The sequence below is a fragment of the Nannospalax galili genome, unplaced genomic scaffold (assembly GCF_000622305.1).
Source record: "Nannospalax galili isolate Female #2095 unplaced genomic scaffold, S.galili_v1.0 scaffold513, whole genome shotgun sequence".
Taxonomy (NCBI): Eukaryota; Metazoa; Chordata; class Mammalia; order Rodentia; family Spalacidae; genus Nannospalax; species Nannospalax galili.
In genome coordinates this window covers 3,832,970-3,857,980 of record NW_008334861.1, presented here as the reverse complement: position 1 = coordinate 3,857,980, position 25,011 = coordinate 3,832,970, and the positions used below count along the sequence as shown (strand labels likewise).

The 25,011-nt window shown below is 52.8% G+C and overlaps 2 protein-coding genes across 3 annotated transcripts; one reads left to right on the top strand and one right to left on the bottom strand.

Moving 5' to 3' along the window:
• The first annotated feature begins 271 nt into the window (after positions 1-271).
• Positions 272-1,949, top strand: Lage3 (L antigen family member 3). Its single transcript, XM_008829597.3, has 3 exons — positions 272-592; positions 916-1,044; positions 1,650-1,949. Exons 1-3 carry the CDS (start codon positions 393-395, stop codon positions 1,762-1,764), a joined length of 444 nt encoding a protein of 147 aa, XP_008827819.1. The 5' UTR covers positions 272-392; the 3' UTR covers positions 1,765-1,949.
• A 5,436-nt stretch (positions 1,950-7,385) lies between these two features.
• Positions 7,386-24,573, bottom strand: Plxna3 (plexin A3). 2 transcript variants are annotated; one of them, XM_008829596.2, is made up of 33 exons: positions 23,729-24,572; positions 21,275-21,897; positions 20,370-20,909; positions 19,510-19,692; positions 18,967-19,095; positions 18,796-18,896; positions 18,290-18,413; positions 18,049-18,205; positions 17,866-17,965; positions 17,102-17,216; positions 16,764-16,964; positions 16,503-16,599; positions 16,178-16,368; positions 15,952-16,097; positions 15,762-15,882; positions 15,505-15,641; positions 15,224-15,394; positions 14,853-14,946; positions 14,540-14,770; positions 14,319-14,462; positions 14,005-14,239; positions 13,772-13,914; positions 13,418-13,674; positions 13,229-13,295; positions 12,978-13,124; positions 12,737-12,896; positions 12,487-12,590; positions 12,192-12,288; positions 11,731-11,921; positions 11,307-11,476; positions 10,388-10,600; positions 10,064-10,214; positions 7,386-8,396 (listed from the first exon to the last, which is right to left on the bottom strand). In XM_008829596.2, the coding sequence occupies exons 2-33, from the start codon at positions 21,869-21,871 to the stop codon at positions 8,301-8,303; spliced, it is 5,610 nt and encodes a 1,869-aa protein (XP_008827818.1). In that variant the 5' UTR covers positions 21,872-21,897; positions 23,729-24,572; the 3' UTR covers positions 7,386-8,300. The 2 variants fall into 2 exon arrangements, with proteins under 2 accessions (XP_008827818.1, XP_029417713.1); XM_029561853.1 differs by lacking the exon at positions 13,418-13,674 and having other exon boundaries at positions 13,229-13,384; positions 23,729-24,573.
• Positions 24,574-25,011: the final 438 nt, after the last annotated feature.

Below are 25,011 nucleotides of genomic sequence, written 5' to 3'. Positions count from 1 at the left end.
AGAGGCAGGTGGATCTCTGAGTTCAAGGCCAGACTGCTCCACATAGTGAGTTCTAGGCCAGCTGGGACTACAGGGAGACCCTCTCTCAAAAAGACAAAAAAGCAAAAAAAGAAACTGAAGGCAAAGCTGGTCATGGCAGCGCACTTTGTAGGGAGAGGCTAACCAGATCCAAGAAGGTTTGTAGCAGAGCCATTGGGGTGAGAGCTAACCTCATGCTCAGGCGGCTTTGCCACCCGCCTGTTTGCGCAGGCGCATGTGGGGTGGTGGCCAGAGTGAGAGGTGGAGCTTCCGGAGCACTCTGCACTCTGCAGGCTCCTGGTTCCTGGCAGCAGCTGTGGAGGGACTGGGCTAGGTGGCCCGAGGGTGAAGTGAAAGGCGGAGCGGTGGCGGACATGAAGGTGGAAGACACGGGCATCGGCGACACGTCGGGCGGCGCTGATGGCCAGAGTGTCTGCTGCTCTCCCGGCGGTGCAGACACAGTGGCACTTGCACACTGTGGAGCTCACCAGATCGCACCAGTACCTCAAGCCTCCTGTTCCGGCAGAAACTCTAAGCCTTCCACCCAGAAGCTGGGAATCCAACCTCACAGATTGTATCCTACTCCACGCGCACAACTGGTGGCCACCTGCCTGTGGCGGGAAAAGGGGGAGTGTGGGGAGTTGGGAAAGAGCAGACAGGAGGAGGAAGGGAGCAGGGGAAGCTGCTATTTGGGGTATGTTGGCTGGGGGTGGTCTGTGCTTAAGAACAAACGTCTTGAGCACAGAAGACGAACAAGACGGTGGTGGGGAAGCAAGGAGGGATGGCCGGAACAGTGTGGAAGGAATAGCCTGGGGAGCTTAGACCCCACATGATTGTTTCAGGGGGCCTAGGAGGCAAAGTCCACAGCAGATGGTGCCTTTCCTGAGTCTCCACCAGCGTCCTCACGGTGCCTTTCCCGACCCCTTTGGAAGCAGAAATTGCCTATGGGTCCCTAGCTGCGGACACTGAACCGCACCAAACACTGGTGGGCAAGGAACTCAAAGTGAACGGCAGCATCCTGGCGGTGTAAGTGCTGGAGAAGGGTGGCATATGGGGTCCATTCTCCACCCAGGGCTGCTACCTTGGAGACCGTAAGAGACACACAAGGGTGACTTCTAAGGGAAAGGCATGATGCACTGGATCAGTCTCTACCTGAGGGATTCTCCAGAGTTTGGTCTAATGGATGGGATGCCCGAAGGGAGAGGAAGAGAGGGTAGGAGTTAACATTTCCAGGTAGATGTTCTCTTTTGTTTGTTGTTTGTTTTGTTTTGGGGGGACAGAGTCTACCTGTATGTAGCCCCAGCTGGCCTAGAACTCACTATGTAGACCAGGCTGACCTTGATCTGACAGAAATCTTCCTGCCTCTGTCTCCAAAAGGCTACAATTAAAAGCATGTATGGGGGGGCGTGGTAGCGCACGCCTTTAATCCCAGCACTCGGGAGACAGAGGCAGGCAGATCTCTGTGAGTTCAAGGCCAGCCTGGTCGACATAGTGAGTTCCAGGGCAGCTGGGGCTACAGGGAGACCCTGTCTCAGAAAGACCAAAAAAAAAAAAAAAAAAAAAAAAAAAAAAAAAAAAGCATGTGCCACCATACCAAGCTTAAAGTTAATGTTCTTTTTCTTCACTCATAGACACTGGACTTCTGAAGACTCTCGCCTCCTCCGAATTTCCATCATCAACTTCCTTGACCAACTTTCCCTGGTAGTGAACACTATACAACGCTTTGGGCCCCCAGTTTCCCGCTGAGCCTGGGCTGGGCAAAGGGGCTCATTTGCTCCAAAAGTGTGTCTTTCCCTAGAGCAAAATTCCTGAAGTGGTAGCTGCTACTAAAGTGTGGGGGCCTAGATTGGCCCTCAGGTACTTAGGATCCTTTTGCTTGGTCTGGTGTTTAATGTTGCTGAAAAAATAAAACTGTACTAATCTGCATATAAGCTTTTTAGCCTCTGTGCCTCTACATCTTCTTAACTTTTTCCTTATGTTGGAAGGGAGATTGTGGAATTCAGCTATTTATTAGTACAAGATAAGAGCGTTTTCCTAATATGTGAGTTCTTCACACAATCCCCAGCACTGAAAAAAAAAAAGATATTAGTACAAGGTATTTGAAGACAATTTCAGAAACAGAAGAACATTAATACTATGCGCATCTTCTCTTTCAGGACTCACTATTGTTCCCATTTTGGAAACTCTTGGTTTTAGAGTTTTATTAATATAGTAAATTTATAGCAATATCACAAGGCTCCACGTCTAGTTGAGCAGTTATTGGCAGTTAGGGAAGGGGAAGTCAGTTTTCTTCAGTGTTGTAGCCACTAGTAAGTTACCTATACTCCAGTAAATAACTACACACCGATGCTCATGTAAGCAACCCTAATTAAACTCAGTGGATCACAAAAGAAAGACATGAAAGTAGGAAGAAGCTGTTGGAAAGAAGGGGTTCCAAGGAAGAGCGATCAAGAGAGGGTAATAGGGAGTGAATATGATCAAAATACATTATATACACATATGAAATTGTCAAAAAAATTTTTTTTCAGACAAGGTCTCCTTGTAGCCCCAGCTGGCCTGGAACTTGCTATGTAGATTGGGCTCGCCTCAGTCTTACAGAGATCTGCCAGCCTCTGCCTCCCAAGTGCTGGGATTAAAGGCGCACACCACCATTCCTGGCATCAAAGAATATATATATTTTTTAATTTATCAGGACTGGAAAGATGACTCAGCAGTTAACAGCACTGGCTGCTCTTGCAGAAGACCTGAGTTTGAATCCCAGCACCCACATGGTGGTTATTAACAACCACCCATAACTCTAGTTCCAGGGCATCTGATAGCCTCTTCTGTCTTCTGTGGGCACTGTACAACATAGGTGTACTTACATACATGCAGGCATAACACTCATACACACAAAATAAGAATAAATAAAATTTTTAAAAGAAAAATAAGCCAGGCATTCTGGTGCACACTTTTAATCCCAGCACTTGAGAGGCAGAGGTAGGTGGATCTCTGTGAGTTTGAGGCCAGCCTGGTCTATATAATGAGTTCCAGAACAGCTGGGATACAGGGAGACCCTGTCTCAAAAAAAAAAAAAAAGAAAAAGAAAAGGAAAAAAAATAAGATAAATCTTTCCAGATGTGGTGGCTCAGGCCTTAATCCCAGCATTCAGGAAGCAAGACAGGTGAATATCTGTGAGATGGAGACCAGCCTGGTCTACATAGCAAGTTCCAGGCCAGCTGGCTCCGTGTATCAAAAAATTAAAATAGTAATAATAATGATAATAAGTCTTTTTAATTTTTTTATTGAGCTTCTATATTCTCATACAACAGTTCTCAATCAAACCCAGACCCCCTCCCCATTCATGCCCCCCATCCCCCCACTGGACCCGAGGCACTCCCCCACACATGGTAGGTCCTATCCAGTCAAGCATTATAAGATAAATCTTTAAGACAATTTTTGGAGACAATTTCTATCCAAGATGGCCTTAAGCTGGTCTCCCTATTTCAGCCACCCCAGTGCCTACACCCCCAAACTTGGATCACTTCTTTCTTGGTTCATATTTTATAGACAATGTATAAATGGGAAGAATCTCTTTTATAGTACTATTCATTCTCCCATTATGGTTCTAGTAGTCTTTTTTTTTTTTTTTTTTTTTTTTGAGACAGGGTTTCGCTATGTAGCCCTGACTAGCCTGGAACTTGCTAGTTGGACCAGACTGACCTTGAAACCATAGAGTTCTACTTGTCTCTGCCTCCAGAGTGCTGAGATGAAAGATATGTGCTGCTGACACACCCAACTATTTTATTATTTTTAATTACCTGAATGTGGGGGGTGGGTTATGTGCATGTGAGTGCCCATGGAGGCCAAGAGAGTTCCTGGAGCTGCAGGTAGTTGTAAGGTTTAATGTGCACGCTGAAAAGTGAACTTGGGCCCTCCAGAAGAACAATATGTACTTTTAACTGCTGAGCCATCTCTTAACAGCCCCCTGGGTTTGTGGGGGACATAGTATCCCCTGTAGCTCCACCTGGCCTGCAACTCCCTATATAGACCAGGCTAGACTTGATCTTACAGAGATTCACTGGCCTTTACAGTGCTGGGATTAAAGGCATGCTCAGCCCCCAACCCCTGATTTTTTTAAAGTTTTTATTTTTTGTCTTTTTTGAGACAGGGTCTCCTTGTAGCCCCAGCTGTCCTGGAACTCACTATGTAGACTAGGCTGGCCTCGAACTCACAAAGATCAGCCTGCCTCTGCCTCCCAAGTGCTGGGATTAAAGGCATGCACCACCACACCCGGCTAAAAGTTTTTTTTTTTATTAAATTTTTGTGTATTTCATACAGAAAGTCATTTTTATACCCCCCTCCTCTTTGGTACCCTCCCATAGCACCCCCACTGGAGTTCATACCTTCTATCGTTTGTGTTAGGGCCTATCATGTAAAGTTAGTTTCCTAGATGCCCCTCAGTGCAAGTTCATACACTGGGATCTAGTCAGCCTATCTAGAATCCCTCCCTTTAAGAAGATCAGCTCATTTTTACCCAGCAGTAATCAACCACCAATAATTCTTTGACTAAGATTGAGGCCTGCCATTCATTTCCACAGTTCTGTGCTGGGTTTTTGTCTGCTTAAGTTTGCATGGGTCTTGTGTATGCTGACACTATTGCTGTAGGTTCATATGAGTCCCAGGAACCTGTAGGACTATTTCCATATGGTCACGCACCTCCTCCCTGGCTCTTACAATCTTTCTGCCCCCTCTTCCACAATGATCCCTGAGTCCTGAATGGGTGGATTTTAATATAGGAGTCCTGTCCAAGGATTATTCTCTGCAGACTCTTATTCTCTGCGTTTTGGCCATCTGCGACCTTTTGCATACCTGGCCCTCTGTTGCATGAGGGAGCTTCATTGGTGAGACCTGAACGATGCATTAGTGTTCTCTTCATTCGTTGTTCTGTATTCCATGAGCCTTAGGTGTAGAGGTTGCATCCTAGATGTGCCACTTAGGCTTGGGTAATTCACAGATGATCTCTGTGTGTGACCAGTTTTGAAACTCTGTTAACTATCTCTGTCTCTTGAAAAAGAAGCTTTGATGGCCACCCCTGATTTTTATTAGACAAAGTCTCACTGTGTAGCCCTGCCTGACCTGGAACTCTCTATGTAGACCAGGCTGGCCTTGAACTCACAGAAAGCCACCTGCTTCTGCTTTTTGAATGCTAAAAGCACTTGGCCTGTGGGTTTCTTTTTTTGCCTCAAGGTTAAAAAGTACCCTGTTCTGCAGCTCTGGTTGCCTACACAAGACCTGCTTGCACAGTTAAGTCAGTCAACATTCTAGCACAGAATGGGAAGAGGTTTGTGAATTCTTGCCCATGTCTGAGGAACTGTAAACAGTGGATGGCTCTGTGGGAGGGAGAGTCAGTTTTAAGGGTTTAGCCTCTGGTAGGTTGACAAATTGCTCCAGTGGATAGCTCCACATCTAGGAACCAAACCAGGTCCTCTGCAAGAGCAGCCAGTGCTGTTAACCGATGAACCATCGCTCTTACCCCTAAATATGTATTTTAATAGCGTCTTCCCTTTGGCTTCTTTTCTGTAATTTCACAAGGGTGGATACTTTATAATGACTCTCTTGACCTGTGCCCTCTTCTGTCACGCTGGTTCTTTAGTTGTCTTTGAGATGGGTTAATGTGGCACAGGCTGGCCTGGAGCTTGTTGTGTAGCTGAGGCTGGTCTAGAATTCCTGCCTCCACCTCCCAAGTGCCGGAAGCAAGCTACCCTGTTTTATTTTTCTCGTGTGTGGTATACCATATGTGTATGTATGTATGTTCCCATGTATGTGGATGCACCTGTGTATGTGTGTGGAGGCCTGAGGTTGATGCTGGGACTCATATCACTCTCCACCTTATTCATTAAGGTGAGGTCTCTCAGTTGAACCCAGAGCTTGTTGGGTCCAATAGGGTTAGTCTGGCTAGCCAGCTTGTTGGGGGGATTTCCTGGCTAGCCAGCTTGTTGGGGATTTTTCCTTTTGAGCATTTGAATTACAAGTGGGTTGTCTAGGCAGCAGTAACATGAATTCTGGGGACCCAAACTCTGGTTTCCAAGTTTGCATGACAGGTACTTTAACTACTGAATCATTTCCCCAGTGCCACATCACCCTATTTTAAATTGCATGCTACCTTCTTCACATCTGCATCAGGTAACAATGATGGGGTAGTTCATAGGCAGGTGCAACACAATGACAGCTATAGTCCAGTGAGTTGCCACATCTTAAGAATTTTAGGTACAATTGAGGTCAGAAGAGGGTGTCGGGTCTCCTGGAACTGGAGTTATAGAGTTATGGATGGTTGTTAGCCACCATCTGGGTGCTGTGATTTGAACCCAGGTCTCTAACTTCTAAGCCATTTCTCTAGCCAAGGTACAATTGAAGCCACTGAAGTTTTTTTTTTATTTTTATTTATTCTTCCTTTTTTTTTTTTTTTTTTTTGGTCTTTTTGAGACAGGGTCTCCCAGTAGCCCCAGCTGTCCTGGAACTATGTAGACCAGGCTGGCACTTAAGAGATCCACCTGCCTCTGCCCCCCAAGTGCTGGGATTAAAGGTGTGTGCCGCCACGCCTGGCCTTATTATTTCTATTTTACGTGTATGAGTGCATTGCCTACATGTATGTGAGTGCACCTGTGTTGTGCAATGCCGCAGGGGCCAGAAGAGGGCCTCGGATTCCCTTGGAACTGGAGTCAAGGACAGTTCATAGCCACCACGTGGCTGCTGGGAATCAAACCTGGGTCCTCTGCAAGAGCAGTCAGCGCTCCCAACTGCTGAGCCATCTCTCCAGCCCTGCCACTGAAGTTTTTTTGTAAATTTTATTATTTTTATGTGTATGCATGTATTGCCTGCATGTAGGTAAGTGCACCCGTGTCGTGCAATGCCCGTGGAAGTCAGAAGAGGCTGTTGGATCCCCTGGAACTGGAGTTAGGACAGTTGTTAGCTGCCATGTGGGTGCTGGGATTCAAACCCGTGTCTTCTGCAAGAACAACCAGTGTTCTTAATCACTGAGCCATCTCTCCAGCCCTACCACTGAAGTTCTTAACACAGTGGGGACATATGTGCCTTCTATCTTACCATCTCTTTGCTTCTAAAACTAAGAATGGACTAAAGGGCCAGGAAAGCAGCAGGAAGATGGGCACATCTGGATGAGAGCAGTGGGGGCAAGAAGGAAGCAAATCTTCAATAAATCTTGAAGGTAGAGTCACCACGATTTCCTGGAGTGGCCTTGGCCAAGGTCCTCTTCAAATCCCCAGAAACCCTATAAAGAATTACACTTTTTCCAATAGTGGGAGTCCAGCTCATCCACAGCCCAACAGGTCTACCCACTTACCCCAAAGACAAAGCCACATTCTGACCCTATTTCCCAACATTTAATTAGGAAAAAACATTACACCAACAAAGAAAAAGTCATGCAACAAAAGAGAGGACTGCGGGTCGGGGACCAGAAGACAGGGCCAGACTCCTCAGAGGAGGCAGGAGACGCAAAACGGTAAGGCACTGCCACCTAGACCCTCAGAGTGGGCACACAACAGGGCAACTGAGGTGTCCAGGGCTAGTGCCTACAACACTGAGGAAGTTTGGCAGTAGGGCCATAAAGAGGACTCCAGAGCCCCAGGCCCACATCAGGCCCCAGCACAGCCTCGTTACAGTTCTCTCAGAAACAACAGGCCCCATGAAAATGTGGTCTGACTCCTGAGATGTCTGAAAAGGAACAATGGCCTGGCCTAGCCCAGCCAATCTGAGGGCAGTTTCAGGTGCATTGTCCCATCCCCAATGGTGCTGGCACTCAGGCTCTATTCTTAGGATGAGTGGAGCCTGCCACAGCAAAGGTAAGGTGCCAAAAGCTGGCAGTGTCACAAACGAACCAGGACAGGTGGCAGGGCCCAATCAAGGAGAGGGTCCATGAGGCTGGCAACATCCCATGGGGCACGCATATTTACATATGGAGAGCGAGGTGGAGTAAGGTTAATAAATAGGTGGATGGGGTGTACAGAGCAAGGAGGGCAGGGGCTCTCCTGACACAGGGGCACAAGGGCAAGAGGTTGGGGGGTATTGCTGCTGCTGGTGGGGGGGGCTTGGTCCTGTCACCTCCTTCCCCTGCAGGGCCCAAAGCAAGGCACTAATGAAGGGGGCCCAGTTGTCATGGGGGCATCTTGGCCTGGTGACCTCCCCGACACCAGATCTGGGTCTCAGCCCTGGGGACCCAGGCACTCCCCTGGCTGGGAGGATGGCTCAGAAGTGAGAAGCCCCCTCCTCATCAACTCCCCCCTTCAGCTGCTGCTAGACACCAGGCTGATGATCTGCTCCAGCTTCTGTCGCAGCTTGTGCTTCCGACAAGAGGCATCTCGGTCCAGCGAGGTGAGGATCTGGGGGAAGAGGGTCCACTGGAGCCAGACTCCAAAGCAGGGTCCTACTCCTGTGCAATTCCCTTGCTTCCCAGCTGGGCTCTTCTCTGCCCAACTCATGCTCCAAACCTCTCACCTCTCAGCAAAACTACCTACTTCTCCTTGACCAATACCCTCCAACTACTGAGCTTCCTGCTATCCATGGTTCACATGTGGACCCTCCCAAGAGTGGACTGCTCTTGCTGTTGCTGACTTCTGTTCCCTTCCAACCAATACTACTTTAGGGGCTCCAAGATCTCCCTGGCAAATCTGGCAGACCTGGACATTCCAGACTTTTAAACCTATGCAGGGGCCTCTCTTGGGCTGCAAGGCTGACTCCACCAGACACCCCTCCCTAGCCCTCTGCCAGTTCCCTCTCTCCTCTTGGACCTGAGGGGTACAGGACTCTGCTTGGCCCAATCTCCTCCTATAGCTCCTTGGTGAGCTCCTCAGCTCAGGGCTTTTATTTTTTCTGTGTTTATAGTGTATTTGTGTGTACAAGTGCGTATGTGGGTAAATATGAACACATGTATGGAGGCCAGAGGTCAATGTTGGGTGCCTTTATCATTCCACTTTATGTTTTGAGACAGGGTCTCTCACTGAACCCAGAGCTCACTGATTGGCTAGACTGGCAGACCAATGGGCTGTGGGGATTGGCCTATCTCTACCTTCCAAATCCTCTCTAGCGCTGGGGTTATAGATGCACGCCACCATATCTGCCTTTTTTACATGGGTGCTGGGGATTCAAATTCAGGTCTCCATGCTTGCATAGCAAGCACTTTACCAATGGAGCCATTTCCCTCAGCCCCCGATTAAGGAGCTTTATATTCTAACTATTGGCCCCAGATGTGTATCTCCATTCCAGACTTATTTTTAATCCATACTCCTATACCCAGCTGCATACTTGTCATTTTAAGTCTACTTAGCTGAAGAATAGTACTTAGCTCAGCTTTCCCAGGCTGACCCAATCAACCTTGGCAGCATCCCTGCCACCCATCCCAAGAGGGCTCAGCTTCCCCCAAAGGCTTCAGTACTTTCTATGGATGGCCTGAGTAGTTCTGAAGATTCCAGGTCTTTGTCCCCTGGCCTTTATATGATTGTTCTACCTACAGTCTTTCCAATTTGTTTTTACAGCAATGGACCTCATCCTATCAGCTGCTTAGGTGTAAGCCCTGCAGTCATCCTCGACTCCTCTTCTCCTTGTGGCAGACACCCAAACAGACCCTCAGACGAGTATGAATCCTGCTGTCCACAGCCTCATGTTCCCCTGTCTACTGGCATCTTTGACCACAAACTACACAGGACATGCTAATGGCTGGCCCCAGCCACCTCCAGCCTCACTCTTCACACCTTGGCCTATCCCTTCTAATTTTCTAACCCCCAAATTTTCATCCACTGGGAACTCTCTGCTCCCACCAGTGGCTTCTCTCCTGTGTTCCTCAAATCCCAGTGTCTAGGGAGATTTGTCATCTGTGCTGGCCCTGGGCCCAGACAAGGGAGGGACTATACATAAGCTACAAGATGGGATCTCTATCCTGTCTCCCCCACATCCTTGTATCATTCCTAGACCCATCAACCCACCTGCCTTTGCCCCCTACCCATACCCTCAGAATCATGCAACTGGGGGTTTGTGGGGTATACCAACACACCTCCTGGCGGTACTTGGTAACATAGAAATAGAGCTCGCTGAGTGCACTTAGGACATTGAAGTCACTGGCATGGAGGCGGGACTGCTCCACTAGGTAGGCATCCATGTCCTGGTCACTGATGGACGCCATCTTTGCGATGTCTCGGTAGTACCTGTTGAGACCCTAGGTAAGTCAATCACGCACATGTTGAAAAAGCCAAAACTCCTGTCTTCAGTGTTTGGCCAGCCTCTGGAGCTTTTTCTTATATCTGACCAGCCTCAGACTGCTTGCCTAGGCATGGTAGCTCCTGCCTGCCATCACAGACAGCAGTCTCCCCATGCCCACCTCTCCACCCAGCTCTTGTAGTTGGGGATGTCCTTGGCATAGAGCAGCTTGTTGGAGGGTGAGTCCTTGCCCAGGCGGTGCTCTGATGTGGAGCAGGAGTCCATGAAGGTCTGGGCCACCACTGACAGGCAGGCGTCTGTAATGCTGTTTTTATGGATGTCGAAGACGAACTGAGGGTTCTTGATCACATTCACCCAGAAGCGCAGAGGCAAGCTGAACAGAGGGACGCACACTCTAGACTCCTTAGTGGCCTTATGGGCCTCATTCCCCCCACTGCCCTCCTTCACACCTTGTTCCTGTCTGGCCAGCTCATGTCCTGAGGTGACAGGAGAGACACATTTAGGGCAAATGGCTTTTTTTTTAAGTTTCTGGTGGACTCAGGCAATGAGAAATAAGAATACATGTCCCGCCGGGTGTGGTGGTGCACACCTTTAATTCCAACACTCGGGAGGCAGAGGCAAGTGGATCTCTGCGAGTTCAAGGCCAAGCTTGGTCTACATAGGGAGTTCCACGCCATCTGGGGCTACAGGGAGACTCTGTCTCAAAAAAAGACCTAAACAAAAACCAAACAAAACAAAAAAATAGATGTCCTTTTGTCCTTAAAACCCCTGCAGCTTCCACTGTGTCCACATGTGCCAAGCCACCATAACTCTACTCTGTACAGGGCCCTAGAGAAAAACGGCCACATTCCAGTGCTAGACTCACTACCCACTTCCAACCTACACACCCAAGCAACAGCCACCTTCTGCAGACTCACGCTCAGTCCCAGACCAAGTCATTGTTCCATCCCTCCTGCCTGGAAGGCTATTCAGCTGCTGGTTACCCTGCCTCCACAGGCTCTGGGGCTTGGCCAAGTCACCAGCCTCTGCCTCCCACCTATCCTCAGAGAAGCCAGCAGCTGCCAAGCACAGGGAGGTACCAGTTGCTCTTCCAGGTGTGGCGCACATCAGGGTCACTGATCTGGCGCTGGTCGGCCTGCTCATCCAGGAAGTCGAACATATATTTGATGGCCAGAGGTAGGGCTGAGCCCCGGTGGGCTGTGCTGAACACAGTTTCAAAGAGATCATCCACAAACTTCTGCAATGTACCCTATGGGTGACAGAAAGGGAACTTGGTCAGTTAGTTCCCCAAACCCAACAGACAGGGGCAGAAAAGTTCAGTAAAGAGGAACTTCCCTGAAGGGCCAGAACCCATGAAATAAACCTGCCCTCAATCTCAAGCCCAGAGGTCCTAATGCAAAGACACTGAAAAAGTAGCCCCTGTCCTGCAAAACCAGGTCAGCTCAGGGCCAAGACTAGGCTAGGTGTTTCGGCAATGCCAAAGGGCCCAGGGCAGGCTCATACCTTGGTAGCCAGCAGTCGTGTCAGATATATCTCTGAGACCATCTTACTGCCACGGTCCCCCTCTCGGTGATCAGCATGGTCATGGTTCTTCACCAGGTGCCACAACTTGGTGCCTGCCTCCTGGTCAGGTGTGAGCATGGGTGCTCGGGAACGGAGGCTATCTGGGCTACTAGCAGCACGGAGCAAGCTCTCTAGGGCAGAGGACCAATGTGACCTTTAGGCCCTTGCCATTACCTACCCTCTTGCCCCACTCCGTCCTGGGAGCCCAGCAGCCTTTGGGGACCCATCTACTCTTGCCACCCCTCTTTGCTATGGTCTACAGAATTGGAGACCACTCAGAGGCCCAACCCACAAAGGCTTTCAGGGTCAAGCCAGGTACTAAGAGCTTCCCAGGATGGCTTATATAGCTTTAAAGGGCACAAGACAGGGTCATCAGAGGCCACCATGCTGAGGATACCTACCGTATCGGCTGAGGGAACGGGTGAAAGTGAAGGAGTTGGCCATGTTATAGGCAGACACTTGTTTGGGCACCAGTGCCACTAAGGAACCATCTGTCACCTGGAGGTCCCAGAGACAAAGAAGGAGCAGTGCAGGAAGCCAAGGGGCCACTGCCCACCCAGATACTTCAGTTCGCACATGCATGGCAACATCTAAAACCCTAAGAGGAGGGCTCCTGAGTACAGGGACAAGGGTTGAGATGAACTGGAGCCACCGAGCCTAGGTGGGCCTGGGATTAATAATCTCCTAGCTCCTCACCTGGTAGTGGGCTAGTGAGTTGACTCTTTTCCAGTCACACTCGATCTTTGTAGTGACGTCCTCGTCCTGGAGGATGATGCGGGCCATGCGGCCCTGGCGCCATTCTGCAGGCCACAGTCAGCCCTTAGGGGCATTCCCCTCAAGGCCTCAGGCCCACTCCTCTTAACGAACAGAGCTCAGGTGCAGAGTTTGAGAGCCCCCTGGGACAGGGTGGATAGGTGAGGGCCAGGAAGAGAGGGAAGAGCCTCACCCAAATCCATGTCTTCAGCTTTGGGTCGCTGAGAATACGGGATACCCTTGTACACAGTATCCAGCAGTTTGTCTTTGGCTTGAGTGATGCTGTCACAGTTCAGAACCTTCACTGGGACCTGGGCACTACCCTCACTCTCTGGGCATATACAGTGCAGGGTCTAAAGGTGAAGGAACCCCAGCATCAATCCTGAGCAAAGCTCCTCTACACCAGTCTCCTGACCACTTGGCCCCATGCTCACCAGGGTCTTGTAGTCAATTTGCTGCCGGATGAGCTTGTCCTCACTCAGGGAGTAGCGGGCCTCGCCTGTGATGGCATCAATGGGGCCTTTCTCCATCTGCTGCTTGATGGCGCAGTATAGCAAGAAGAGTGGCTCCCCTGCGCACTCCTGCAGCCAGTGTTAGGGGCACAGCTGACTGCCTGCCTGGCCCACCAACGAACTGCACCAACCCCAAGACATTCCTCCCCTGTTGCCCAGCCCACCAAACACACCTTCAGAAACTTATGCAGCAGAAATGTAAACCAGTTGGTGAGCATCTTCTCGGCCACTGACTCAGTCCTGCAGCAGGAGATGGATGCTAAGGGTGGCCTGGCAAGGGTGGGGCTTGAACAGAGGGTGGGACCAGCAGCAGGCAATGGAGGGATGGGCTGGAGGCAGAGTCAAACAGGAGAGTCACACACCTGCGCAATAGCAGCTTTGGGTGGTTCTTGCTCTCGAGATTTTTCTCTATGAGGTCTGCCAGCAGCTGCTTGAGGAGCCCAGTGGCATAGTCAAGCCGGCTCTGCAGGGCCACCATGGTGAGTGAAGCCACAGTGCCACGGTCACGCATGGAAAAGCTGCTCTGTGCCTCCAGAGTGTGGATGAAGGTGAGCAGGAAGGCGCGGCTATGTAGCAGCTGGCCAAATAGGCGCAGGGCCTTCTCCACATTGGGGGGAGTCTGTGGGGACCAGGGAGTTTCAAAGGGTGGGTGGGGTGGCTCTAGTGGAAACAGGGCATGGACAGGCTGCATGGTGGGCGGGGGGGGAGTGGCTCACATCCAGCTCCTTGAGCACAGGGTGGGCCTCAATGCCAGGGAAAAGCACCCGCACAGCATAGGTCCGGTAATCCAAGAAGGGAATCTGCACACCATCCATGTGGTTTGTCAGCTCATTAATGTCTGTCTGCAGCTCAGCAAAAGCTGGGGAGAAGCAGGGTGGAGTGAGCTGAGCAAGACGCAGGGAGACCCCTCAACTTTCATGCATTGTGGCACACCCTCTGCTTCAGGCACCTTCCTTGCACTCCAAGGCCACACGGGACTCTAGGTTGTCCATCTGTAGCTGGAGCCGCTTGAGTGTGCGGTCTGCATCCTGAGTCTTGCGCTTGTAGGCGACCAGCACAGCAGTGATGGCCAGCAGCAAGACTCCGCCCCCTGCTGCCAGCCCCACCATTGCTGGCAAGGTCAGCGCCCGATCAGCTGTGATGTGCAAGGTACCCAGCCAGAACTCCAGGCCTCCCACCAGAACCTGTAAGGGTAGACTTGAGGTGAGCCAACTCCCATGCCCACCCAAAGCCGCCCTGGTGGTCTCCCAAGCCCACACTCACCATGACAGGCTGCCGGCCAGTCTGGCTGGGGGAGTCACATAGAAGTTGAGTGTCTGAGACAGTGAGTGCACATGGCTGTCCTCCGATGAGCACTGTGTAGTTGAGGCGAGAGCTGCCAGCTGCAGCAGGAATCAGGTTCTTGCCCTGGTAGTGGATGACCCCCACAGTCAGTCAGGCTCCCCAGCTCTCTGTCCCTCCACTCCCTACCCTATCCCCAGCACCTTCAGTACAACATGCGAGCCAGGTTTGACATCCAGCACACCAAGTGGCTCAAAGCTGGGGTCAGGGTAGTAGGTAAAGGAAGAACGATTGAGGGAGCGGGCTGTCTGCACGTGGTCTAGCAGGAAGCCAAACTCATCAGGGTGCTCGCCTTGGGCCCGAGGCTGAGGACGGCCAAGGAAGATGCCAGGGGCTTTACACAGCATTGCAGTGTCATTGATCACCTGGCATGTCTGTGGAGAGAACAGTAATCACCCAGGGCATAAAGCCATGAGTAAGCAAGGGTGGGGCAGGTTTGGGGAAGTTGCTACTCACATTGGTGGTCTCGATGCCACGGTACTTGGCCCGTACCCGGGGCTCTTGCACCGTCAGCAGATGGGTTCCACTCACAGTGATGGCGGTGCTTCCACTGCAGAGAGGGGTAAGGCTTTCAGGTTCCCTCTCCCATCTAGCCCTGTAGGGTTATCAAGGTTCTCCAGAAAGCCCAAGGCCTCTGACACTGCATCATCCAGGATGAGGCAGGCTCTGTGCAGTCAGGCACAGATCTGTGCCCCCTACTGATGATAGAGTTCAGGCTTAAAGGAGGAATCACTTGATGTCCAAGGTCCCAATAACTAGGTGAGGCTCCAGGAGAGAAGCTCAGGGACCCAATTCAGTCCTTAACCCCATTCTCCCCAGGGTCTCACTTGATGATACTCCAGGTGGGCTCAAGATGAGTAACAGTAGGGTCCTGAGTATAGGTGTAGATGACTCCAGGGCTGGAGATGTTGGCATGGTCGATGGCAAGGGTGATGGGGGCCTGACTGGGGCCCAGGGTGGAGACAGGTGAGATACATACAATTGCCTCAGCGTCTCTCCTACATGGGTAAACAGGGAATCTTGAAGCAGGCAGTCTGGCACCTTCAGCCACCTCACCTCATAGCCCTCCACACAATAATAGCTCAAGGCTATTAGTGCCCAGGCCTACCTCACGAACTGGCACTCGCCATCTCTCACAATCACTGTGACCCTGCTGCCAGCATCCAGAGAGGTTCCAGAAATGGTGAGCCGAGTGCCCCCAGAAGCTGGGCCCCGAGTAGGGTTCACACGGTCAAATGTTGGGCTCTAGGAGAGAAGCAGTCCTGAAGGAAGGGAGGAGCCAGCCCTGTCTGAGGGCCACTCCACATTCCCATAGATAGGACAGGGGAAGACTGGGAAAGGGGAAGGAGGTGGCAGGCTACGCACCACAAAGCTATACAGCTGCTGGGACTGTGTGCGGAAGTCAGCGGAACAGTCACCTACACAGAGCTCAGCAGGTCCCGGTGCTGGGCTGGGCACTAGAGACTCTTCCATCTCACATACGATCCTAGAGGTCAGAGAAGGTCAGGGCCAGCCATGGTGCACAGGGATGATATGCCCACGTGACCACACTCACCTCTCAGCACTGACGTATTCAGTGGGGATGGAGTTGCAACGCACACCAGCTACTCGCAGGCCAACCTCCCGGGAAGTGAGGCCCAGGTTCTCACCCACAATGGTGACCCGGGTGCCTCCCTCCTTGGGTCCCATGAGTGGATAGATCTGCAGGATAAGAGGTGAGACATTTGGCCCAGGCTCATGTGAGCCCAGGAGGCAAGGCAGGGTTGGTGGGGAAGACTAACCTGGGTGATGCGGGGATGGCTGCACCGGGCACCCTTCTGATTTGGGTGCATCCAGTTGCTCTTGGGGGCTGGGCAGTGGGCCCGTAGCTGGCACCTGTGCTCCGATATGCACCAGCCACAGTTGAAGCGGGGATCAGCCTTGAGGCACAGGCCACAGCTGGGCCGCTGGGCCCAGCACTTGTATAGGAGGGCTGCAGGCACAGGGTACTGCTGATGGGGCAGGTAGTGGCAAAGAGGTGGGAGGTTCTACAGCCTCCAGACTTGCCCCCAGCAGTGCCAACCCTGACCCAGGAGCCATGCTCTTTGGCCCTGCATTACCCCTCACCTCGGAAACTGGGAGGCTTATCGATGGGGAAATCTCCGTCCCAGACCACAGAGAAGTCCAGTTCTGTGTCACCAAACTCATCACCTTCATAGGAATACTACAGAAAACAGAAACACATGATCACAGATAAGATGAGCAAAACCTTCCCTGAATGCAGGAATTCTGACAAGAGACTCAGATCCCTGCCAGGGCTATCAGAGGTTTCCAGATGAACTGGGCATAGACCAAAACCATCCCTGTCTGTCCCACCCTGGGCCTCACCGAGGCATTCTGGCACTGTACACTGCTACTGTTGAAGCGCACAGCAGGCACTCGCTGCTGCCGCCCCTGTACACGGACCACACACTCATAGTTCTTCTGGCCTGACTGAGGTTGTGGTAAGTTCTTAGCCCGCAGGGTAAGAGGCTGCATGACGCCCACGGGGATCAAGAGGTCTCCTCGTGGTAGAATCTCAGGGCAGCCCTGGGAGGAGAACACCTGTCAGAGGCACACTGCCCACCATACTTCTCCAGGTCCAAAGAAACGGGAGCTCAAACAGAAAAGCAAGAGGCCAGCCCCCAAGGAGCCCAGCCCCCTTGGATCACGTGGGACCACCTCACCTCAGGGCTGTGAACCCTGCCCTCCTGGAAGGAACACTCCTGTGGGTGGCTGGTACACACATGGCGGTACTTACACCAGTGACAGGGGTAAGGGCTGCCGACGCAGGACATACACCTAGAGGGGAAGTGGCTTCAGAGACACAGAGAAGACCACACTGCCTTGTACCACCCTCCCAGAGGACACACTGGAGAAGAGATGAAGAAGGCTGGAAGGTCCTGCCCAAGGCCTACAGTGCACATCAGGAATGCACAGAAGTGGGATTAGAACAGGAAGACCCAACAGCTCATCCATGAAACCCCAGAGACTGACACCTGTGGGTTTTTTTAATATATTTTATTTATTATTTTTATTTTTATGGTATGAGTGTATTGCTTGCATGCATGTGAGTGCACCCGTGTCGTACAATGCCTCGGAGGCCAGAAGAGGGCATCATTCCCTTGGAACTATAGGATTGTTAGCTGCCATGTGGGCACTGGGTTTTATTTTTATGTGTATGAGTGTATTGCCTGCATGTATGTGAGCGCACCCGTGTCATGCAATGCCTCAGAGGTCAGAAAAGGGAGTCGGATTCCCCTGGAACTGGAGTTAAGGACGGTTCGTAGCTGCCATGTGGGTGCTGGGACTCAAACCTGAGTCCTCTGCAAGAGCAGTCAGTGCTCTTAACTGCTGAGCCATCTCTCCAGCCCCCACCTGTGGGTTTTATACATCCCAAAGCATCTATCTGTCCCCAGGGCTAGGGACAGATGCTGGACCAGATACTCACGACTGGAGGGCACTGCAGTTGTAAAAGACAAAGTCAGCCCCAGCAAACTTCATGCCAGTCTCCTTGGAGAACAGCTGCAGTCGCACAGTGCGAGTAGCCCCTGCAGCAAGTCCGATGGCCATCACCAACCCGCCTTGGAATCCCACCCTGCCCCACCCTACCAGATGGCCCTAGCCCACTGACCATGTCCCCTGGTAAGAGCCTGGAGCTCCTGAAGGGACGGTGAAAGGCAACGTAGCTCTCCAGAGGGCAGCAGGACAGCTTCACTCTCTGTCACCTCCTCAAAGGCACAGCTGACACCAGCACTGAGGTCTGGCACGTTGCGCATGGCTACAGTCAGCTGGGGGAGGCAGAGGGCTCAGAACAAAGCGCACCACCCCAATGTAGCATACATGGGCTTAAAAGCACCCTCTATGTCACTTACCTGCACCCCAGGGGATGTCACTGACACATTGTTAGGCCGGACCCGCACCTGTACACATTTGCTCAGCTCCTCTGCAAAGCCATGTGGGGCAGAAGCACCTGGACAGGCCCCTTCTCGACAGCACCTGCAGAGGGACAAACCAGAGTTGGTCCCAGCACTGCCCTAGCAAGGCCCAGGTGGGGGTACAGTAAGAGGCTGGGGGGGTAGGGGACAGCCTACCCAGCTCACAGTGCCAGGCAACAGTGTGCCTTGGCCTCATCCCCTGGGATCCAAGGGACGTCACTCAGGGTAGAAGCTCCGCTCATTAGCTGAAGAAAGTGGAGGAGGGAGGGAGAGGGATGCTCAAGGCATGGCTAGGGAGAAGGGGGCAGGTGGGTAAAGGCAGGCACAGCAAGTGTGGCTGGCTCCTGTCCAGCTGGCAGGGCCCTCCTAAGTCCTTCTGTCTCCCAAGATAATGGCCCCAGGGAGCCCGTTGCTGCCCCACGTCCCACACCCACAGCCCTCACCTGTGCTGTAGCACACACCAACCACAGTGTGGGTCCCCCGAGCCCAGGCATGCAGCGCAGCTCAGATACTGCTCACAGGTCTCCACCGGGAGCTGGCTCACCTGGGGACAGCCACATCAGCACCCAGCCCACCCCTGCCCCACCACCCACCACCACCCATCGCGGGCCCACCTGCTTCTCACTCAGGAGGTAGATGTGCCGGTGGTCAGGGCTGAAGAGTAGGTCTCGGAGTATGGGGCTGCCCTCCACCACAGGGACTGTCTCATACAGCTGGGCATCCTGAGAGCCATCAACCCGCACCTGAGCCATAAGACCAGGGCAGAGGGATGACAGGTTAGCTTCGTGCCATCACAACCCCCTGCATCCACAGCATCCTTTTCAACAAGGCACTTTCTAGGTTGTAGCTGAGCTAAAGTGAGGGCTACCTTGAGCCTAGCACTCAACCTGCAGGCCCATGGCTTCAGCAGCCACAGCTTCAGGCCAGGGAAAGCAGAGTGCAAAGTTGGTTGCCTTGGAATCAGGCAAAAATGCTGAAGGTAGGTGGCAGAGGGCCCATCCAAGGAGCAAGACTCAGCTCTTGGGGCCTAACCTGGGAAGTCCCTCTACCCTATCCAGAGTCTTCCAGGGCTCATGTACACATTCTGGCTCACAGCCCTTCTTTCTGTAGTACAAAGAATGTTCCCATCCCCATAGACCAAGGGTTCCAAGACCTACCTTCTTCAGACTACCGCTGCGTGTACCAATGAAGACCACAGAGTGCTGGTGATAGGTATAGGCAGCCACACTGGCCATGCCATCAGTGCTGTCAGCCAGTAAGGGCAGCCCCTCAATCACATGGAGACCACCCAACGGCTGGTTCAACACCAACCCACAGAAGTTTCCATTGATCTGCATAGGCTGGTGACACAAGAGGGAGCATGTGAGGGTCCAAGTGAAACAGGTGCTATCAGACCCCAAGTTCTCTAAGAGAATGGGACCTGGAAGACACCGCCCTAAGTCATGCCTGACAGCTTGCCCTAGACCCCCACAGGAAAATGGGACTGGATAGGAAGAGCGGGGAGAGGAGAGAGAAGACTGAGCCTGCAAGACTCAAGATGGAGCAAGCAGGAACAAGGTGGGAAGCGATATAGGGACAGGAAGAGGAAGGTGGCAGTATACAGATAGGACACTGGCTAAGACATAAGAAGACAGGAGACTCTTAAGAAAGGAAAAAATGAGGGCTCAGTGGTTAAGAGCACTGGTTGCTCTTTCAGAGGACCTAGGTTCGGTTTCCAGCACCCACATGGTGGCTAACAACTGTCTATAGCTGCAGTTCCAGGGGATCTGGCACACCCTCTTCTGACCTCTGCCAGCATTGCATAACACGAGTGCACTTACATACACGAAGGGCAATACACTCGTTCACATAAAATTTTTTAAAAATATTTTAAAAAGAAAGGAAAAAATGGGTATCAGAACTAAGGTGACACCCCCGGGACTCTGCCAAGCCTCGATGGCCAGTCCAGTCAAGGGACAGAAGGCCAGTGGAGCTGCTAAGTTTCGCACAGAGCTAGCAGGGTAGGCAAGGGGCTCACAGTGTTGATGCATAGCAGCTCCTTATTGAGCAGCCAGGGGAGGGCCAGCGTGCCCTCCCCACGGTAGCATGACTGGATACGGTGCCGGATGTGGGCATTGATATTGCTGAGGGTGAAGAGGCAGAGGATGGTCTGCCGAGGTGGGCTGGCTCGATTCTTCTGGCCCTGAGAGAAGATGGTGAAAAGGACATCCTCGTCGGCTGGTATGCCCAGGGCCTGGGCCAGCAGCAGGCCAGGCTTGGCCAGATGGGCACTCTGTACCAAGCGGTACTCAACACCACGCCAGGAGCAGCCAATGGGGAACTCTACATATGAGTAGAACTCTGAGTCCCCTGCACACATGCGCACGATCTTGGACGTGAAAAATTTCTCGCCTGCCGTATCCAGCAGCGTCTGCTGGGTGTCCAGCTGCAGCGTCAGGAAGTACACGAAGGAGGCACTGACAAAGCCATATATGTAGTAGATGTCAAAGGCAGGGTACAAGGACAGTGTGTCTGAGGGAATCTTGATCTGAGAGGAGACAAACTCATCTTGGTACACCTGGGGAGTAGGGCAAAGTAAAGTGTGGAATGAAGTCTGGGGCTTGCTCCCCACTCCACCCTGACCTCCCAACCCTGCTCTAACAATGTGGTCTACCAGGGGCTTCCCTCATGGTCTCCCACCTTCCCTGCCCGGACAATTACAGGAACCCACATGACAGACAGCAGGCTTCCCACAGGTGAACTCTGCCTATCTTCCTGTCCTCAGTAGCTGGTCTACACCTCTGTGACAGTGAAGCACCACAAATCCCCCCTCTTCAACCAGGGCTTTACCAAGGAATGGGACTGAAGGAAACGAGTGGATAAGGGTCAGGCTCAGAAGAGGCAGGGGAAGGAGGGCAGAAGAGACAGGCATGGCTCACCCACCAGACTGAACATATCTGCACTGTCCTCATCGTCGATGAGCTTGCGAGAGCTCAAGGTAGGAAAGTACTCAGACTTGCCATCAACAGCAGTGCCCACAAACAGCTTGCTAGGCCCATGGCCTTGCTCCACAATGACGCCAGCCATGGAGTCAGGCTCCTGGGCCCCTGACAGGTAGTGCTCCTTGCGGTGGTGGGGCTCACCCAACTTGAAGAGGTCATCCAGGCGTAGGAACTGGCAGATGCCCTGCCAGATGCTGCCACAGGCCACCAGGCGATGGGCTGCATAGTCTATGAGGAGCAGCTTGTTCACATTGTCCATAGGCACCAGGTGGTGGGCACATACACGCATGCTAGGGGGCGGATAGCAGCGAGCGTTGTCTTCAATGGGCCCTGTGACATGTGCCCGCAGCTCAGTCAGGTTAGGAGCCAGCTTGAAGACTCGGTTGACTGCACCCACAAATACCTCCCCAGTCACTCGGTGCACAGCTAGGTGGGTCAACGTGGTATCTGTTACCACAAAGGTACGGAAGGGCCTGCTGCTACCCAGGCACCCTCCTATGGTGAGGAACAGCAGCCGAAAAAGGCAGACAGTGGGCATGGCCAGCAGCTATTCCAGGGACAGGCCTGAGGAGAGAGCAAGTGCAAGTCAGAGGCCCCAAGCCCAGCATGCTCTCCCTCCTCTTGCCCTGCCTGGCCCAGGGTCCCTGGCAGGCTACACTCCATACCACAGGGGACCAGGGCCACTCCCCCAACACCATGACAGAGCCCCAGATGGTGACTGAGGCTGGGACAGGGGAGGGGCCTCTGATAGGGGGACTGAGTGAGTGGCAAGTACAGGCAGGCTTGGGGACCATCAATCATCCCCCACCCCTCGCACTGGAAAGAAGCCAGGAGGCCTTGCCTCAGCTGGGCCACACCCAAGGGGGCAGCAGAGCCAGATGCTTGAAAAGATGAAGTGAGAGGCCCTCCCAGAACTGAGACCCAAACATTACATCCCTGGGCTGAGCACAGCCAGCAGTATAGAGAGCTTCCACAAGGAATCCCCAGACCCCAGATACCCCATGCCTGGGAAGGAGAAAGGCAGGCAGAGAACAATCACAAGCTAGGAGAGGGGTGGGGATGCTTCCCCAAGTGACACCAACAACAGGAGTCCTGGGGCAAAACTCTGGAGAATCAAGTCCTGAGGCTGGTTTCAGTGCCACCACATCTCCTGTTCCTGGCCCCAGGTGCTTCCTCCCCCAAGGGCCTTGGCTGGCTATCCAGGAGTCTGCTGTCTGGCCTCCGGGCTGCAACACAAAGCCCAGACGCATAGGGAGACAGACATAAGTCAAGCTTTGCTTAGGCACCAGTAAACAGATGCTCTGGCAGGCCTGTGTTGTTTTCCCTGAAGATCCAGAGGTTAGCCAGGGAGGGGTCGGGGCAAAGGGAGCTTCCCCAACCCTTGAGAGTCGGAGGAGCCTTGTGTATAGGAAGCAACATCCCAAAATACAGTTGAAGCTTGGGGATATGGGGCCCGGGACCACAGGGATAGGGTCAGTGTTGGCACTTCACCCCCAGGCCACACCCAGCCAGCCCCAGGCTGCAAAGACAGCAGAGCAGTGTCTCAGCAGCCAATGGGGCAGAGCTCAGTGTTACCCAGTCAGTGCCCAATCCCCAAGGGACACAGGAGGGATTTAGCAAAGGAGGAGGGGTGTGGGAAACCAAATCATGAAGTCACAGCACAGAGAAAGGAAAACAGGCATTTTCGAGAATAGGGAAGAAGCCCAGCTTAAAACAGCAAAGTTTCAGATCAAATTGATCATTTCTCTAGGGCTCTTTTGTCAGGTCGGCATCCCAGACCCGGAATCCAACAGCCAAGAAGAAAGGACAGCAAGAGAGAAAATCGGCTGCATCCTGCGCTCACCTCCTTTACGTCTTGCAGAAGGAAATTGAGGAAAAGGCCAGAGACAGGTTGGGAATGAGACCTGGAGAGTCCTGATTTGCAGCCCAGGACCCCACCCCTGCCCCCACCTTTAAGTGGCAACCTCGGGCGCACCCAGCCCCTCTGCTAACAGCCCTGCCAGCAGAGAACACGGTGATGAGGAAAGCTCTATATAGATACTGGGTCCGAAGCCCGCTCCTCCACAATGCTTTCCACTGTACCGCGGGCCCAGCCAGCCCTTCCCCCATCAGGGGCACCCTTCGGCAGACCCGCGGGGACCTTAGTGGATGGAGGGGCAAGAGCAATGCTTAGAGGCGCTGCACCTCAGCTACAAAAGGGTGATCTCCTATCGCTCCAGGGAGCTATGCTCCACTTAGTCTTCCCTTCGCGCTCGGGGCACTGAGCACCCTGCACGGGGCTCGACGGGCAGGAACAGGGCCTGACCCCTCTTCCGATCTGGACCCCCAGGCTGTCAGAGTCCCAGCCACCGAACAGACCGCTCACGCACCGCCTGTAGGTATGGCAGCCACCTACCTGCCCCTCCGCCGCCGCTGACTCGGGGTGGCTTCCCCTGGCCACGTGGGCGCGCCCCGGTGCCTTATACCGGCCTCACTTGCGTGGCCCCAGTGCTTCGCCCCGCACCGAGCGCACTGCAGCCGCCGCCGCCCACACACTGGGCTGGACCCCGGCCGCTGGGCCTTTTAAACGCGGACTGTACCACCGCACCAGGAGGGGGCGCCCAGGGAGAACCGACCTGGGCGCCCGAGCAACGGAGCGCGGGACGGAGGCCGTTCCTCCCCGGAGCCCGCGACCCCAGTGCACGGCGCCAGCCTCGCAAGAGCCGCGGAGGATCTCCCCCAATTCTCCCCGAGAAGCGACCCCCTTCGATCAATGGCCGCGTCCGAGGCGCGCACCTCTCGACACCCCCAGCTCCGCGCCTGCTGCCTCCTGCAACCCTGGAACCCGCGCGCGGCCGCGCCACACCCCCTTGGGCTCCGAGCGCGTGCCCGCTCCTTTTCGAGCCGTGGCCACCTGCTGCGGGTGGGCGATATTGCCCCGCCTAGCCCATACTCCCTAGCGAAAATGCGAAAATTCGGCCTTAGCTTCGGACTCTTTCGCTGACGGTTCATCACCTATAGGGTTCATAACATGCAAACACCCAGCAAGAAACCTGAAGTACTGTGACTTAGTCATTTCCACCTGGCTCCTTCATCAGCAGGCCATCACGACCCTGAGTCTGGGGTTCTTACTACCTTTTTTCCCCCTTTTTAATTTTGTTTAGCACAGGCAGGCCTTAAACTCAACATCCTCCTGCCTCAGCCTCCCAAGTACTGGAAATATGAGCTTCAGCCAGCACACCCGGCATTATTTTTTTCTTTTTTGTTTGATTTTGCTTTGAGCCGGTCTCACTGCAACTCAGGCTGGCCTCAAACTCCCAGCAGTCCTCCCAAGTGCTCAAATTACAGGTATTTACCGCCAGTACTGGCTTTTCTTTTGACTTTCTTCTATTTATTTATTTATTTATTTATTTGTCTGTGTGTGTGCATGTGTGTGTGTGTGTGTGTGTGTGTGTGTGTGTGTATGTGTGCATGTGCAAGTGCCATTGGAGGCCTGAAGAAGGTGTCAGGCCCCTGGATTTAGCCTTACAGGTGGTTGTGAGTCACCATGTGGGTGCTGGGAACCAAATCCGAGTCTTCTGCAAAGGAAGCAAGTAATTTTAACTGCTGAGCCATCTCTCCAGCCACTTTTTTCTTTTTAAACAGTTTTGTCGAAATATAAGTCATGCATTTAATGTCTATAGTAACATTTTAGTATAT

Bases quoted from the DNA above. Each gene is read 5' to 3' on its own strand.
- Lage3 (XM_008829597.3), top strand. From the start codon at position 393: ATGAAGGTGGAAGACACGGGCATCGGCGACACGTCGGGCGGCGCTGAT. The intron at 593-915 runs GTATCCTACTCC...AGTCTCCACCAG, and splicing joins GGAATCCAACCTCACAGATT to CGTCCTCACGGTGCCTTTCC. The intron at 1,045-1,649 runs GTAAGTGCTGGA...CTTCACTCATAG, and splicing joins AACGGCAGCATCCTGGCGGT to ACACTGGACTTCTGAAGACT.
- Plxna3 (XM_008829596.2), bottom strand. From the start codon at position 21,871: ATGCCCACTGTCTGCCTTTTTCGGCTGCTGTTCCTCACCATAGGAGGG. The intron at 18,897-18,966 runs GTGGGCCCGCGA...GGCTGTCCCCAG, and splicing joins ACCTCCTGAGTGAGAAGCAG to GTGAGCCAGCTCCCGGTGGA. The intron at 14,463-14,539 runs GTGCTGGGGATA...ATCCACTACCAG, and splicing joins GCTCGCATGTTGTACTGAAG to GGCAAGAACCTGATTCCTGC.